At 39.2% G+C, this 17,592-nt stretch overlaps 2 protein-coding genes across 2 annotated transcripts in view; one reads left to right on the top strand and one right to left on the bottom strand.

Annotated features, from left to right (window-relative positions):
- rnf11b (ring finger protein 11b) overlaps nucleotides 1-9,996 on the top strand; it is a 36,759-nt gene extending 26,763 nt beyond the window's left edge. Inside the window, exon 3 of the mRNA XM_015971341.3 lies at nucleotides 5,693-9,996. Within this exon, the coding sequence (XP_015826827.1) occupies nucleotides 5,693-5,864 (172 nt within the window). The 3' untranslated portion in view covers nucleotides 5,865-9,996. The remainder of the gene's footprint in view (nucleotides 1-5,692) is intronic.
- cdkn2c (cyclin-dependent kinase inhibitor 2C (p18, inhibits CDK4)) lies at nucleotides 5,978-16,836 on the bottom strand. The gene is made up of 4 exons (XM_015971342.3): nucleotides 16,762-16,836; nucleotides 15,614-15,861; nucleotides 13,981-14,338; nucleotides 5,978-10,760 (listed from the first exon to the last, which is right to left on the bottom strand). The coding sequence occupies exons 2-4, from the start codon at nucleotides 15,812-15,814 to the stop codon at nucleotides 10,648-10,650; spliced, it is 672 nt and encodes a 223-aa protein (XP_015826828.3). The 5' UTR covers nucleotides 15,815-15,861; nucleotides 16,762-16,836; the 3' UTR covers nucleotides 5,978-10,647.
- Between the last annotated feature and the right edge of the window lie 756 nt (nucleotides 16,837-17,592).

The raw sequence follows: 17,592 nt of genomic DNA, 5'->3' as shown, positions 1-17,592 counted from the left end.
TCTGTTCAAACAGCTGTTCTGAGATTTTCAAACCTTTAAAATGAAATGACTCAGCACTCCCTTTCACACTTTTTCCAGTTTCCCTAGACTCACCTGCACACAATTAAAATAATCATCTGTAAAGCTTTAGCACATTTGATATGGAAAACACATCTTTGTAACCAATTAAAATATTTTCTATGGCAAAATATGCAGGCTTATTTAATTTTACTTTCATTCTAATAGCGATCTGTTGTGGGCTTTGTGCATTTACTAACAGAAATACATCAGGTCACCACTATTATTTGGACATTAAAATTATTATAATGAAACTGATGTTTGCGCATGAGTTGGCTCACCTTCTATCCCAACAGGAGCAATACCCTCACTGCTGGCTCCTGGCTCTTCTTCTGACACTACATTGTGTGAAAATTGTCACAATTCAGCATTCATTTTCCTTTTTTACACGCTTTCTGATCAATGCTGAATCATCTAGCATTTTAGGACACTTTCATATAGAGCCAGGATAGTTTTCATCATATAAATTTTAATAATATTCAGTTCACTGACTCAATAAGTAATCCTACCTGTACATGCCCGCTCTGGAATTGTGGGTTTCTGCCTGGTGCTTATTAGGCCTACTGGATCTTGTGTTTGACTCTGACAAGACAGTTTGGTGGCATCAGTCACATCATACTGTAAATTATATTACATAACGTTATGTCATGATGCCATATAATTCATTATTGATGCTTAATTAACTTGAATGGTGATTTGCAGCCGGTAAAGTTTAACATCTTGACTTGCCTTACCCGTTTTATCTTCATTTGAAGTTAAAGACCGCGAGCTTGTTTGAGAAAAAAAGGTGCTCATTTTTGCACATTTAGCTGCATCCAGGGCCAGATTAACACTTTGTTGTACCCTGGGCAACAATATTCAAGGGCTCCATCATCACGACCCAAGGATCACCATAATATGGTCACATACAGAATATTTTACTGTAATATGCAGTAAATATACTCAATGCTTGAATGCCTGACATCACGTAACCCGCTCAGGGTAACCTTTGACCCACCTTGTGTGGACTGACCAATGAGGAGAGGGTCTTAACTTGAGGCCCTCTCTTCATTGGTCAGTCTGCATGAGACTGACTCTCAACTGACGTTCAGTCATAGGCAGCGAAGCGTCTGTGCAGCGCAAAAGCCCGGGTGGACAGTTTGTTTAGTACAGGGTGATCACATTTCCATTTCCAAACAAGAGGACAGGGGATCTGTGCCTATGACGTCACACTATGGCAACACCACACAAACCACGTTGGGACCCATTTTTTTGTAAGAACTAAATTAATATCAGATTCTGCCAATAAAAGGGCTCTAAAACAATTCATATGTAAATATTTAGCATATGTATTGCAAAATCTCATTTTTCTGCTTTAGTGCTGCAACAAGGTTTTAATAATAATAAATTATTATACCTTTTGTTTTACTTCAGCATTGGTAAGCTTCCTGTGCACAGATTATTAAGGGTGCTTGTTTCAGCTGTGAGATTAGACGATAGGATCAATGATAAAATAAGTTGTCCCACACTCCATGTAAACTTTCAGAGAATCCACAAATAGTGGCTTTCAAACGGTTTTGTTTCTTTTTGCAAGTTTAGAAAAGCAGCAGATGAGACAGCATGTCTGATAATTTAGTTTTTCGTCTGATAATATTAGAACATGTCAGTAATGTCTGAGGAGCTTTTATAAACACTGTATAACTAACAATACTGGAGAGGGTAACAATTACACAGAGGCTTCTGGGGAGCCCAGTTATGGGGTGGGTGGGGGGGGTCATTTTGCCCTGGCCCCCAAAATGTCTTGAAACGGCCCTGGGTGTGTGACTGAGTTTTGAAGGTGATCTGAATTGTATCAGATGTGTAAATATGACATGTGTATAACTTATTGTTTTATACTGGTAAAAACGTGTAGTGGAGATAAATCTACCTACATTTTACTTTACACTTAGTTTTGTTTTCTTGTTTTTATTGAACTATTTCCTGTCCTGTCTGTCTCTCATCTTCCTGCGTCTCCTCTAAACTCTCCAGAAAAAACTGCTGCCAGGATTCTTACTTTTTCACCTCATCAGTTACTTTTGAGCAGATCAAATGGATCTCCTGACCGCAAAGCGGAGTGCGCCTTTCGATGATGCGTCAGTGAGGTGAAATCACCGCAGCACCGCGCAGCACAGGTGATGAGCTGCGCAGCAGCAGAGCGCTTCAGGCACAAATAAGACAGAAAATAGAGAATATGTGCGGACATGAACGATCGTGTGATAATTATAGTTTTTTGGTTGCGCCACTTTGAGAATGGACCGTGCGCTGGACGCAGCTGGCTGGATCGCTGCGCAATAACGCTCTGTGCCGCTCTTTGTGCTCTCTGCTCAGAGGAGTCCATAAATGATGTAATATAGATAGAAAACTTGTTTCCGGCTCCCCTGGATGTGTAAGATATACAGCTCCCCCATAATTCGATCCCTGCTCCTGGATGAAAAGCTGGACATTTTCATCAATACAAGAACCCGCAGTCCGGACGCCCGGACAGAGAGTGAAAAGTGGACATGTCCGGGGAAAACCGGACATACGGTCACCCTAGTTTAATATAATGCGGGAGATTACAGATATGCCTACAGTATTTTGCTCGTGCGCTTGCTGCCCTGGGCCCCTTAGAGTTTGTGGGCCCTGGTCAATTGCCCAGTTGCCCATATGGTTAATCCGGCCTTGGCTGCATCTGTTTCCAACGCTTTCCTCTTTTTAATTCTTGCCTTCTCCGCGCCACCCTTGCTCTTTCTACTTTCCATCTTTCCGTCAACTGCGTGGTCACGTGGTGCGCACAGGCGCATACTGGGGAAAAAAAAACGAGCTGCAGCCTGCAGGTAGAGCCAGCCAGAGACAGCCGGGAGGAGCGTATGTGATCAGCCCGGCGGCCTCAGTGCCACGACTGAACACCGGCACCAAAAAATAAAAATAAAATGATAAAAAACAAAAACGAGAGCACCGGCCCCATGCGGCCCAAACATCGCGCGGCCCACCGGGAATTCTCCAGACCCTCCCGATTAGCCACTCCGGGCCTGAATACTACTGATGCATTTTATTTAAAATTGACTTGCTCGTGTATAATTTGGTTATTCCACATTCAGTGTTAATGCAGAAATAAGTTTGTTTCCAAATTAAAAGGTTCAAAATTGCATATTTGTTGATAAAGAAAATTTGCAAATTTGCCGTCACTTTTTCAAAAAATATTAAGTTTGGTCCGCGACTTCGTCCCAGATTTTCATTTCTGCCCAGTGTGAATTTGAGTTTGACACCCCTGCATTAGACTGTTTGTCGTAAGAAGACTGTTGTGTAAGATGCTAAATCATATTTCTTTAAAAAACAAAACAAAATCAAGACTGCTTCAGTGCATCGACTGTAGGTTGCTGAAGCAGAGTTTGAATCCTAACTTATAAATCCAGAGGGATCTGGGGGTCATGTTCCACCCAACAATATTTAAAGAGCATCATTTTTAACTGGAATTTCTACACAATTTGGGGGAAAGTACTTGAGGTGCTGAAAAAAATCGATTCAAGTCTGAATCGGGATTCTTATTTATAAAGATTCAGAATCGATTCACAAAGGTTCAGAATCGATTCCAGGAACTCAAATGTTTGGCATGTTACAGGTTTGAGATGTACTTTTGTATGTTTTTTTTGGTCTTTGTTAGGAGAGTTAGTACTCCGTTTACTTTAGTGGTCCCATAAATTGGGATGATTTATTTTTGAATCTGCTGATAAGTGGGGACTAGAATGTAATTTTTTTTCCATACTCAGAAATTTGAGATATTCTCATATTTATTTTCTAAATTGATAAGTGAGTACTCAGGATTACTCATGTGTTTATTTGAAGTTATTGGTAAATGAGAGAAAACATTGTCCTTTGTAAGAAATCCGAGGCTCTTTTTTTAAACAGGTTGAGGACTCAAATGTTAAACTTGTTTCCACACATACTTAAAAAGTATTTGACCATATTACTTTCAAAGCTACTGTTAGGTAACAAAAGATTTGTTGTATTTTACAATGTAAGCAAAAATAAATGTTGCCTTTTGGTCAAAAGATTGTTTCTGTTTACAGTTTTAGAATCATTTTATTTAACCTTGTAAATTAGCTTTTTTTTTAGCATGACCAGTTTAAAGTAAAATAAAAAAATTCCCATAGCTTGGAACTGACACTCTGTTAATATTGATTGTGAATCGATTTAAATCGATTTCGAATCGAATCGGCACCCTGAGAATCGGAATCGAATCAAATTGTGAGTTGCTCTGAGATTCACATCCCTAGAAAGTACACACTGCTGTAATGCAAAAATTGTTTTTTTCTAAATCACTTTAAAGTAAGAGTGAGCAGTTTTCTGCTCCTCCATCCTACTGGTTGAAAGTACGATAACAACTGTTGTAAACAACCCAACTGTAGCTAGCACTAATAACAAGCTAACACAAATTTGACCTAACTAATGCTAAAATAAACCATGAAATAAAAAGATCCACACTGTAGGACAAAAAATATTTATAAATACTTATAAATCCAGTAGCAACAAAGCCAGGTCACAATCAGTCCGTGATTTTGTAGCATCCTTTAGCTCCCTCAAACTAGTGTAGGCCATGCTTATGTTAACTCTGGTTGTAGCTCTTTGCTTCATATCAAGAGACATTACTCTTACTTTTACTTCCAGGCTCTGCCATGATGCCAACAGAAAAAGCAAACTTCTTCTTTTTCTGCTTTATATTGATGATTGGCAAACTGAAAATGCTAACCACTAACATTACAGCTAACAGCCATAAAGAAGGTAAAGAGCGCCTCCTAGGACACCTACCTGCTCCACTAAACTATTAAGTGCGGTTTTTGGTCAGCGGAGGGCCGCAGAGTGTTGTCAAAAGCCAGTTTCACATTTGGCCCAGGCTGGGTGGCTCCAGATCAGGGTCCTGCACCGGTAGGTTTTGTTCACACATTCTTTTTAGGAATGTGGAAATCTCAGAGCACATGGGCAGGGAAAAGATGCACTGAGAAATCTGTGATGCCTCCCTTAAGTTAAGTAAACAAAGCGTTGCTTTTGCATTCTCTGACTCTGATATTGCATCCTGACTGCTGTCTGTCCTCGCGCAGGGCAGCATGCAAGCCTCCACAGCGCTCCCTGTGTGTGTGCTCTTCACAGCACGTCTCAGTGACAGAGACAGAGAGCTCCTGCAGCTTCAGTCAGAGGCAGTGTTTACTCCTCAGTTTCCAGAATGATAATGAATCCCACATGCGGAAGCCCCTGCTGGCTGATTTGTCTTTGTCAGTCAGAGGCTTCCCTTAATGGTAGGCATGAATTTGAGCCAGTCAGTCGGTCTGCAGAGGTTGTGTTGGGTCAGTTCAGCCCAAAGCAGCCCGCCTGGGGAAGAGGGCTGAAAATATGGTCGGTGGAGCACGAAAAAAAATACAGGCTACCCAGATGTGAACACAATATACCATACCTGGGCCGGACCGACCCTGATGTGAAAACGGCAAAGCTGGTTAAGTTTACTAAGATAAATGTTAAAGCTTTAGCTTAAAGTAAAATCTTTTTTTTTTTAGTAATTTTCATTTTGATACACCAGAGAAGTCATTGAGATAGGTCTTGTGCATTGAGGAGAGTTTACGATGGTATGTTCTCACCTCTGCAGGTGCGTCATCTGTATGATGGACTTTGTTTATGGAGACCCCATCCGGTTCCTGCCCTGCATGCACATCTACCACCTGGACTGTATAGACGACTGGCTGATGAGATCCTTCACCTGCCCCTCCTGCATGGAGCCTGTGGACGCTGCGCTGCTCTCCTCCTACGAGACCAACTGACACAAGCACCCCCTGGACCACACAGGACCTGAACAAATCCATGGACACTCTAAATACACTAAACATCAACTTCCCCAACTTATATCCTGGATTAGTAAGATGGTGATTTCAAAGCATTGATCGTAAAATAACGTAGGATGAATAATGTTTGTGCATAAAAATTTATAATTATAAATATATGTACGGTGTGTGTGTGTGTACACCATTTCCTCAGTTGGCCTGCTGGACAGGACTGCATCTGAGAAAGGACAGGAGGAATAAAGAACAAGAGCAGGGAGGAGAGAGGAGTCAAAGATGAGTGCAGAAAGCCCGGGTGTGTGCATGAAGCGAGCGACAGAGAAGCAGCTGGAACCTGTGAATATTAACTATCATGACTGAGAAATATTTTTATGTTCTGTTTTCAAATTTGGCACACACACACACACACACACAAACAGAAGCATACTCCCTTCCTTTTACTTTCATTACAAGAATGCAGATTGTTTTTCTCTGTCTGTTGGTAAGTGAAAACTTTCATAACCGAAGGAAAAGTTGATTGGTAGTTGTATTTCCTAAGAAACTGTTACAGGGTTGTTGTAGACGAGACTAGTAGAGACGAACACACAACATAGTAGCACAGACTACCAGGCTCCCTCCGTCTTCTGCACACCTACCTTGACTTGTCTCTGCAGATCTTTCCTGTGAAACGTTAGCTGAATGGTCGCTGTGTCGATTGGCTGTTCTGTGGCTTTGTGAAATCTGTTCTTTAGTTATTTTGCAAATCAACATAAGGACTTCGTGTTGAATCGGTTTACCAAAAACACAGACTCAGCAAAAGGAAGTATGTGCTTCACTCATTCATGTGATGATGCTAAAATTATCACTGATGAGATCTCAGACTACAGGCCAAAGCAAAAAGTCAACAGATGAGCGACACTTTGATCAGAATTTGAAATTTGCAGTACTTAAAGGGATTTTTCAGCTGTTTTTAAGTAGGTTCCTGTGTAAAAGTTTTAAAGAATTACTGACAGAACTAGTTAGTACAGTCAAGAACAAAGTGCACTCTCAGAAATCTAATGTTGAATTTACTTAACCAAGTTATGTCAACTGGTTCCACTAAACCTATTACTTAAAGACCAAGTTCATTGAGAAACTGTTGTTTACTTGTTAGTTTTGAAATATGATTAGTCACTCTTGAGTTTCACATGCAGGCTTATTGTGAAAATAGTCTTCTACCCTTGTTTCCTGCATTAGCCACCAATAAAAAAGATGAAAATACTAGGATTAGACAAGCTCAGATCAACTTCACACTGTCACTTAACATCCGTCATGACTCGCGACGGCTGTAGACGTTTAGTGTCCAGGGAATGGTAGAGAATATCTCGGCTAGTAGAAGCTAACTATTAGCATTAGCAACTTTACCGCATGGGAAAACTCCTCCAGGCTTGTGTTATTTGTGGAGATGAAACATCCGTGTTACAACGTAAACTGAGTGAGTCGAGGAGATTAGATGTCAGAATATCAGAACATAATCCTCCAAAACCTTCCATCTTCTGCTTCTTTCTCCTTTGGCTCACGTCTAGTTCCTGAAAGAAGAGTGTCAGAGCTTTTTCCCCTACAGAAATTGACCCACATCATGAATTGCACATGCGAGAAGCCCCCGCTGGCTGATTCAACCTACCAATCGGAGGCTCGCCCCAATGGTGTGAATTTGAGCTAGCCAATCGGTCAACAGTGGGAGTGCTGAGCCAGTTCAGCCCAAAGCAGATCGCCTTGGGAAGAGGGCTGAAAAAACAACCGGTTGAGCACGGAAAAAAACAGGCTACCCAGATGTGAACACTTTATACCATACCTGGGCGGGACAGAGTCTAGAGAACTTGGTCTTTAAATATAAAGTGTAATATGCATTTACTTTCAACGTAACGCATTAGAATATACGTATATTACTCTTTACATTCAAGCATCCAGTTGACATAATTTGATTACGTAAATTCAACAGTTCATTTCTTCTGTTCCAAACTCCAATATTTCATAGCCGTTCACGCCAAACTACTTTTTATGTTTATTATTAGGTTTATAATAAAAGATAAAGTAGTATACAATCCCAAAAAAACAGCCTTGAATTATACCAATAATGTGTTTCAGCTAGCTGATGCTACGTACAGTATGTAATGTAGAATTTGTTTAAAGGTGCAGTATGCAAGAACATAGTGAGAATTTTACAGTGAGAAAATCCCTTAAGAGTCTACTGTTTCAGTCATTTGAAAGGAAGGTTATACTGAAACATAGTTCATATAATTGTCAGTTTTTCTTCTTTCAAAACAAAAGGAGGGACGTAGCTACTCTTTACCATCAGTGAGTGTGGGGTTGTGTCTCCTGTGAGCTAATACTGCAGCGCTGACAACTGCCATTTGACGACGGCTGGCAAAAAGCTCCAGACTAGTTTAAAGTGGTTGCTGTAACCAAAATTTACCACAGGATGTCATTTTTTCTTCATTTGTACATAATGCACCTTTAAATTTTCTCACCAAAAAAATACATTTGAAAATGGCAGAAAAGTCTCTTTAAACACACATGACAAAAAGCTGAATGCATTCAGCGATTATGTCAATGTGAGGTATTAGGTTTTGTTTATTATGCATCCTCTTTAAAGTTTTTTGTGTTTAAAGTCTGTGGATTCAATGACAAGGCCTAAAAAACTAATTTATTTACATTTTTCCTCGTCTTCAGCAAGTAAATTAAAGATTTAATCTTCATAATATTTAAGTAAACCTACAGAGCTTTGGGTTCATTCACTATAAACAAAAATGAGCTGAATGTCTGCACAGTTCTGAGGATGTTTGCTAGAATTTAAGCTAATTTTATCATCATTATTGTAGCATGGACCTGAATGATCTCCAGGCCACATATGATTATTTCTGTGTCACCCAGTTTACAGCAAAAGCACAAAGAGATGCCAGATTCAGGAGTTGTGTTGGGATTGGGGGAATGATTGTTTTGAGATAAGCTGATTGAATCAATGGGCTGCAGTCAGCACCTTAGTTTTTGCACAAGGCTCTTGTACTTCTCTCTTCATTGTCCTTGATCGTCCTATTGGGGCTTTATGGCCTTATCTGAGACAGGATTGTCATTGGCTGCTAAAGTGCGAAGAAAAAAAGAAGCAAAATAGGAGAACGCACAGAAAGTTAAGATAATGCTAGTAGGTTTTTGAGAGAAAAAAATCTAGACTGACAAATATTTTATGGATAAACAATTATAAGTGGCATACCTACCGTAGTCTTAGAAATAGATTGGGGGGGGGGGGGGTTCAACAAAGTGATCTGCTAACATTTGCTGAAACCTGTCTTTTTGTTTCATTTTGAAGACCCAAGTTCACTGAGAAATCTTTTTTTGAAATATGTTCGGTCACATGCAGGCTAAATGTGTAAATAGCCTTCTATCCCTATTTCCTGCATTAGCTACAGATACACGGGGAAACTCAGATCCGGGTCACACTGAAAATTAACATTCATGGACTTACGACTGTTGTTGATTTAGTATCCAGGAGACGGCAGAAAGACTTGGCTAGTAGAAGCTAACTGTCAGCATTAGCAGCTCCACAACATGGCAGAACTTCTTATGGTATTTACAAAGATAAAACATCAACGTTGCAAAGGGAGTGAGTCAGTGATAAAGTTGTGTTTCTGCTAGCAAGTTTGAGGCAAGATGTCTGAATATCCGGAAATAAGACTCCAAATGCTGCCGTTTTCTGCTCACCTCTGCTCTGGCTCATTTCTAGTTCCTGTAAAAAGGAGCGCCAGAGCTTTTTTTCACCCGATCATTCAAAGACCACTGCAAATGTGTTGGGAAAACAAGTGTACTTTGTCTTTAACAATGATGCAAGCTGCAGAAGATTTGTCCTAACTGCTAACAGTGGTTTCTGACACAGATTCAGGAGGGGCCTCTTTGTTTATATTTGACCAAACTCACAAGAATGGTATGAGTGAGCGAGCGTCTGTGGGAAGAGTGTTAATTTGACCCTTTAAGAGACCAAACCGCAAAGTGAACAAGAGTATGTTTGTTTTGTGTTTGTGAATGCTTTCCCTGTTTGTAAAATGAAATATGCATAAAGCTATGTACTTAAAGCAAATAATAAATAGACAACAAAAGCACATGAACCTGGTTGTTTGGTTTATTTTTTTGCAGTAGAAGTTATATTTAGCATAAGTTTCACATCTAAAATAGAAAGCCTTTCTGTTAGTCTCTGGAACCATTTGACTCCTTGATCTTAAGATCAGAACTTTTCTGAAACCTCAGGCAAAGCTCCCTCATATTGATTCTTCTTCATGCGATTGTAGTGGTTATGCAACCAAAGGAAGTAATCTTCCATGAATTTGCAAGAGACTATTGTGAAGCAGTGTTTCAGGTAATCACATTTAATTTTATGGCAACTTTACTTTTTGACAATTTAAAATGCTTTAAGCTAAAATGAAGCCATTTGCGGTTTTTCACTTTTCAAATAATAAATGCATTGATTAAAACGTCAAATGGACGAGACCTGGGTTTTAATGTTTTAAATGGTTTCAAGACCGTGTTATAATAAAAAAAAAAGCTTTTAGCTTTTTAAAAAACTGATTTTGCTAGTTCAATTCATAAAACATTTTCTTGTTTGTTCATTATTTTATGTTTAAACAATAAAAATCAAAGCTTTGATTTTTGTTTAAATCAGAAAAAGCAAACTGCATTAAGAATTTTACCTAAAGGTAACATCAAAACCAGGAGAGAGAGAACATCTGTTATGTGCTGGCTGTACTGCTGCAGGATGTTAGGCCCTGGACCTGCATCTCACTAGCAGGCTCGTTATCAGCAGAGGGTGCAGTGGTAAAGCTACTGCATCTGGGGCGCCAATCCCTCCTGCTGGGCTGGTCATGCTTGGACCTGCAACACACGTGATGGGTGAGAGGAGGAAGAGTATGGCAAGCCGATTTAGCATTTAACCAACAACCAGATCTCTAATTCCTATATAAAAATAATATAATTTATCCTTGTACAATTGTATTCTTGTCTTGTCCCTGGAGGCTACTCGCCTCTACCTGGTACCCACAGTTATCCCCCAAAAGCCCTGACTTCATGCATCACTCCCTGAAAATACAAAAATGCAGCTCAGAGCGGGGCTGTAGGGTGGGAGCAGATGATTGACACCCATCAAACTTTGAGCCGACGTAGCTTCAAGCTAACTGACCTAACCACAGCTAAGATTTTAGCCAGAAATCTGCTTTCAGCTGTCCACCGTGTCCATTGCAGATAGGAGGAATGTCAGAAGCTGCAAACCTGATGCACATGAATGGGAAATGTGACGTCATTGAATATGGAATATACATTGCCTTAGGCGCACCTGTGGCAAAAACAGCTTGCCATGCATGCCGGCCCACTGGGACTACTGTCGATGGAAATGAGCTACAGGATGTCCAGCCAGCAGTGGAAATGTCTCAAGCACTCTTTGGTGTGTGTGTGGAAACGTGAGCAGTTGCACACATTTTTTTATGAGGTAATGATTTGTCGTGTGTGGGACTGATAGCTAGTTGGAGGGGGTGGCGGTTCCTCATCGTGTGTGTGTGTGTGTGTGTGCAGGGCTTGAGGTTTCTGTCACTCCTGAGGGTTAGGGTTTGTCTGAGGCAACTCAGATTCTATTTTCTTGTCTTTATTGGAGTTCCTCCTCCTAGTTGGACTTGTTCCCACTGGTAAGCATCATCTTGGGTTTTAGGAAGTATTTGGTTTTAGTTCAGTTATATTTTATTGATGTCTAGGTTTTATTATTGTTTTAATAAATTTCTGTCATTTTTGGAACCACATCCCTCGACCCACTCCTTATATTTTTCTTGCACAAGGTGGTGTTGGAATCAAACATGTTAAAATGAAAATCAGAAGTTTATGAAACACTTCCCTGTTCTATAAAGTGATCCTAACACCGTTGCCACATTTTTAGGAGCAAGAGGAAAAATATTTCACAACTCGCTTTCAGTTTTTTTTTATTTAATTGTTCACTTACTTAAAATGGCTGCTTGAATGCTAAAGTCAATTCGTAAATAACAAGATAAAAACAAGGCATTTCAAAAGCACAATAAAAAACAAATATTAATTAATTCTCGCTCATAAAATCTCATACCGACAACATGCACGTGTGCACACACACACACACACACACACACAAACCTCATGGCACTTTCCAGATCATTTGGAAATCATACTCACATACTCATATATTATTGGAGTGGCCTAAGCATTTTATCTTACCTATTTTAACTTGGTTTATATTTTTGAATCTAGTCGTTTTGTTTTATTTCATTATCATATTGTAATCTGTTCCTCATGCTGTGAAGCACTTTGGTCAGCAACAGCTGTTAATCCTCTCAAGCTCAAATAGAGTAGAAGGAGTCACCGCTCGTCTGGGAAAAGGTGCTGGATCAAAAAGTGGAATAAACAAAATGAGAAACAATTCCTGATGAAGGTCTCTGACCGAAAGCTTGACCAATTAACTCTTACATCGCACATTGAAGTGTGCAGATTCTCATTTTGTTTAACCCTCTCAGGCTCAAAATAAGTCTTGATAAAAGGACGAACAACTAAGTCCTTCAGGGGTACTTCTGAGTTAAAAAATGCTCATGAAATACGTATGTGGAGTAACCAGGTAGGCAGGTTGTAATTTTAACGTTGCAAATCTGCAACGCCTGACTCCAGAGGGTTAAACTATACAAATAAAACTGACCTTGATTGACACTATAACAATGACGAATGAATTTTGCATTGGATGGCTATAAAGCCAATTATACTTACAGGAGAAATGAGACTGGAGGAAGTAGCATGTTGACAAAAATAAGTTACAAAGTGGTACCGTATATCGATAATATCCATAGAAATATTAAAGATTGAAATAAATTATTGTCACTTTTATTTTTAGAGCACCTGGTTCTAACATGTGAGCATTCAGTGACTGGGTCTAGGGGTTAATCTGTTGGGAATAACATTTAACTTCTCTATGGTCAAATTTATCAACACTGTGTTTTAAGTTTACATCCAACAATGAAAACATCACACTGTGCAACAACAAATGACCATAATTTTAGAATCAATATGGAAAATAACATAAGTTAGTGAGGATTTCTGTTTAGTTGTAAAAATGACATTTTTTAATAGATATAAAAAAAACTCCTCTAAGGAACTCATCCAGATCACTTTAACCCTTCAATGCCCAGATCAGTGTTGTCTCATCTCAAACTGGCGCTAATCTGAGTTAGGATAATCTCAGCTATAAAGATTTTTAATTTTTTCTGGCCGATCCAAACAGCAACCCTCAAACAATCAAAAATGAAATGGGTCCATTCTTGGATATATTTATCCGTGACAGTCGTTGATTTTTAGGACAAGTTGTTGATGTGACGCTATTTGTGCGCCACAGGTTCAGAAAATGAACGCACCACGGGCTGTTGACAACTCAAGCTACACCGTTCTAGCACCCTAAAACACATTTAATCACTCAAACTGTAAAATGAAAGCATTTGTTTTTATTTATTGAAAACGTAATTTACAATGTTTCCTCCATTTCTTCTCTATTATATTTTTATGCTCTGCGTTGGACTTCGCTTGACGTTAACACATAATATCTTTTACCAGTTTCACAGAAATGCAAAAGACTTTGTTCTCACGTGAATACGTTTATCTCATTAATTGCACGTTATCTTTAGTAACAGCTTTAGTAGTAAACTACATTAATAATGCATAGTTCAGGTCCTTGAGTTTCAACATTTCCGACAGAGTGCGTTATCTGCCTTTATTCCTCACAACTGTGTTTTGGGTGAAGGTGCCCTAAAATTCTAATGAGTCAGATAAAGACGAATTATTGAACAAGTGATTTAACTTCATTCATAAAATGAGAACAGTTGACAAGTTAGGGGCAAGCAGGTCTAAATGCCACAGGCGATTATTGGAAAGTCTATTTAAAAACAAAACTCGTCCTTCAGCTCTTATTGGTCCATGTTGGACTTTCCGTCAGTCTTACAAATCAGACAAAATAATGTTTTCAAAATGCTTCTCGTGAGGTTTTTGTCCTCGTGTGTCTCGTTGCAACCAGAATAATGATAGTCTTTCATATTTCACTCACGCGAGCTTAAGTACTCCTGGATGCATTCGGCGGTCTCCCTCCGTTTGTAGTCCAGCGCGAGCTCCAGGGCGGTGTACCCCAGCCCGGTGGTCGCTGTGGGGTCTGCGGTCAGTCCCAGCAGAAGCCGGACCACCTCCAGGTGCCCCTCCCTCGCGGCGAGGTGCAGCGGAAGGTTGAGGTCGTCATCCACAAGGTTCACGTCCGCTCCATTATCTATGAGCGCGTGCACAGAATCCACGAATCCCTCGCGCGCTGCGTCGTGAGTCACCGTGAGATTCAAGACCGGGTCACGCTTGTTGGGGTTCGCTCCATTCTGCAGGAGGGTCCGAACGAGCGGCGTGTTCCCCAGCTTCACCACCTGCACACGGAGACAGGCCTTGAGTAGGTCACGACCTGTAAACAAACTCCTCTGGCTGCTGCGTTAACGACATTTATTTGTTTACGTTTTGTTTGATTTGTTTAAAAAACTTTGATATTTTAAATCACCTTTAACACCCTCCAGGCTAACTTTCTAAACATTTAGGCCAGTAATCATTTTAGGCCTCCAGAAGAAAGTTATTGTCCTTATTAGGCTATAATGAAATAATGGACACTATTTTGTCTGACAAGGCAGAAAAACAAAACAAACAACAATTTTATCGTTTTTTTTTAATTTATATAAAATTACTGTGTGTTTTTATTTTTGGAAGCCACAACTTTTGCAAGTTATAAGTGACCTGGAGGTCGTTGTTGATCTGTTGATTAATCAGTTAATTCAGCCATTCATGTCATACTACTGCTGACTGGATCTTGTTATGAGAATAAAAGTCCAGTAATGAGTGTGTTATTGCCCAGACTCACACATCTCACCACAGGGCACGACTTCAGGGCCTCACCAACTTCCACTGGGCTTTTATAAGTAATCTAACTATAAATATAGGCACACACACACACACACACCACCCACCGAGCCACGTTTAGCAGTGCTTAAAAGATGCATTATTATCACTCATGTTTATGTTAAAATCATTTTTTACCTAAAATAAAATAAAAACACTGTTACATATTGCACCAAGACAAATAAAAGATGTGCCACCTCAGACGTGAGACCTCAGATTGATCTCATTAGCACTCTAACTCGAAGTATTACTATTCATTTTCTTAAGGTAGAACATTTTGGTCAGTTTTTCTTTGTTAAGATGCTTTATAAATAAAGTTAGCTTGGCTTTTCTTTTCCCTTGGAAAATAAATAATAATAATAAATGTACTGAAAACCTGTTAATTTGTGTAGGCTACTTTATATGAATTCAGCTCATTAAAAGAACATTAGGATTGTTTTCCCACCATGTAAAGTAATTTTAAGCCATTGTGTCTTGTATTGGATCAGATAAGCAAAAATAAAACTCATATCTGTCAAGAAAATTGAAAGTAAAAATCATTTATGATTTCATTTTAGCTGTTTCATTGGAGCTGAAAATGAAAATAAAGAATATAAAGAGTGAAAGGCCCACTGAAGCACATGGCAATGAGGAAGTAGCTCTGCTGTTAGCAGGAAAAAAAGGCGAAAAAATACATTTTTCCTTTAGAGGCCAGAAACATTTGACAATCTTCACTTAATGCATGTCTAAAGAGTTTTTAAAGGTTCCATACTAACCTGCAAAGGAGTTCTTTTGTATCTATTTAATCCATTGATGGCAACACCCTCTTTGAGCAAAATCAGAACTTTGTCCACGTCTCCATTAGCTGAAGCATTGCAAAGCAGATCTATTTTAGACGCCATTCTTTTAAAAAGTGTATTCCTGGTCTTAATCTGGGAAGATCGTGGTTCAGACGATGGACTATGGAGGTATTTCATGAGGCTTCATCTCATCTGGCACCTCCTCTGCTTGCATCACCACATCTCTAAAGTGCAGTCAGAGATAATTAAAACAGCTTCAAATAATTTTAGATTAAAAATATGTTATTTTACTTAACATATGTTTGGAATAAGTAAGGGTCATGTTTCTTTCTTTTGTAAACGGCGCTTTAGCATATTTTCTTTTTTTCAGTTATCACACACACACACACAAAAATAACAACAATTACACACACACACACACACACATATATATATACACACACACACAGACACACACACACATACACAGTTTGATAGTTTGCATGTGTACCATATAGGCCCTCCAATAGTTTAAATCCTATTTCAATGTCATTTTACTTATTTTTCTTTCTCTTCAGCTTTTTCATAATGAAGCCGTTAGCCTGGCCTGCCAGACTCCTCCTCCGTTTAATTCTGCACAGAGGAATTCTCTGTGCAGGACGAGTTTGGCAGGCCAGGCTAGTAACTCGTGGGATCACGAACTACAACTAAATCATTTATTCTAGTCTAAATATTACATTATAATACACCATGGGGATTGCAAAAGCACCATCAACAGCACAGAATCGAAACAAAACGTACTCAAAAGGACTTTCGAGCAGTTAGATGCATTTGTCCTCCATTTCCTATTGTGCGCGCAAAAACCACAGAAGCGGATCAAAAGCATAAATAAGCAACTACAGTTAATGCGACAATAAAAAAGCCATAAAATGCGCGATGTAATTAAGACGCGTGCCCGCTCATAGATACCCCGGTAAAACATGGCATGGGCTAGTTAATATAAAAACTGAGAAATATGCACACAACGAGCCTCCTTTCGTTTCCGAATAAACTTCAGAATTAAAATAATCCCAATCGCATCATCATCCGACTATGGGAATAATGCACTATAACTAGCCTGTTGTTTAAAATCGGGAAACGTCCACCTGAAACAAAAGGGTTGGTTTAAAGATGAAGATGAGAAGTATGATCCCTTTTGTCGCTTCGGTGCTGAAACAACTGACACATCAAGCGGCATCGTTTAAATTTCTGCGCCAGAATCTGATTGGACGTGAGAGAGAAGAAACCATCTTCACTCAACTGCGTGCCCAGGGCTGGCTGTGTGCGTTCAATGAAAGAGATTTTATTCCGACTTTAGATAAGCACGATTTATAACACTCATACAAGGCGGTGTATAGTCTGTGTAACTTCTTTAAATAACGAGACTTTTTTTTATTTTTATTTTAATACGTGTCAATCCACTTCCATTTCACCTGCTCTGTCGCCCTCTGATGGGGATATTTAGTACTTATTTAATAATGTCATTGATCGGTTACAGACAGATCTAAACACAGGACGTTCTAGTGGTCATTTTGAGGAAAGGTGAAGAATGACCAGCGGCGGAGTTTCATTTAGCAAAATAATAATAATAATAATAAAAACCAAATAAATCATTTTCTGTTTATTGACTATTATGGACAACTATTGCCCCCTTGCGGCTATTAGGTGGATTTGCTTTTGTTGTGCAAAACAGCATTGTCGTTGAAAGGTCCATTAAAAAAACGCCTTTACTATAATGTAATATGTGATAAAACACATTAAAATGTATGTAAGTCTTTTGGGTTTTCGAATAAAAATATACAATACAAAGCCACGGGTTTTCCATGTTTTTCATTCATTGATGTTTGGCTCATTAGAGATGTTGCCCGCTTGCAGGCATTTTGTGAATTTACACATTTTATTTGTTTACCTGCCAAATCAGAAAACACTTTTCTTAT

Source organism: Nothobranchius furzeri, chromosome 8 (genome assembly GCF_043380555.1).
Source record: "Nothobranchius furzeri strain GRZ-AD chromosome 8, NfurGRZ-RIMD1, whole genome shotgun sequence".
In the NCBI taxonomy this organism is placed as follows: domain Eukaryota; kingdom Metazoa; phylum Chordata; class Actinopteri; order Cyprinodontiformes; family Nothobranchiidae; genus Nothobranchius; species Nothobranchius furzeri.
This window is presented reverse-complemented; position numbering and strand designations above follow the sequence as displayed.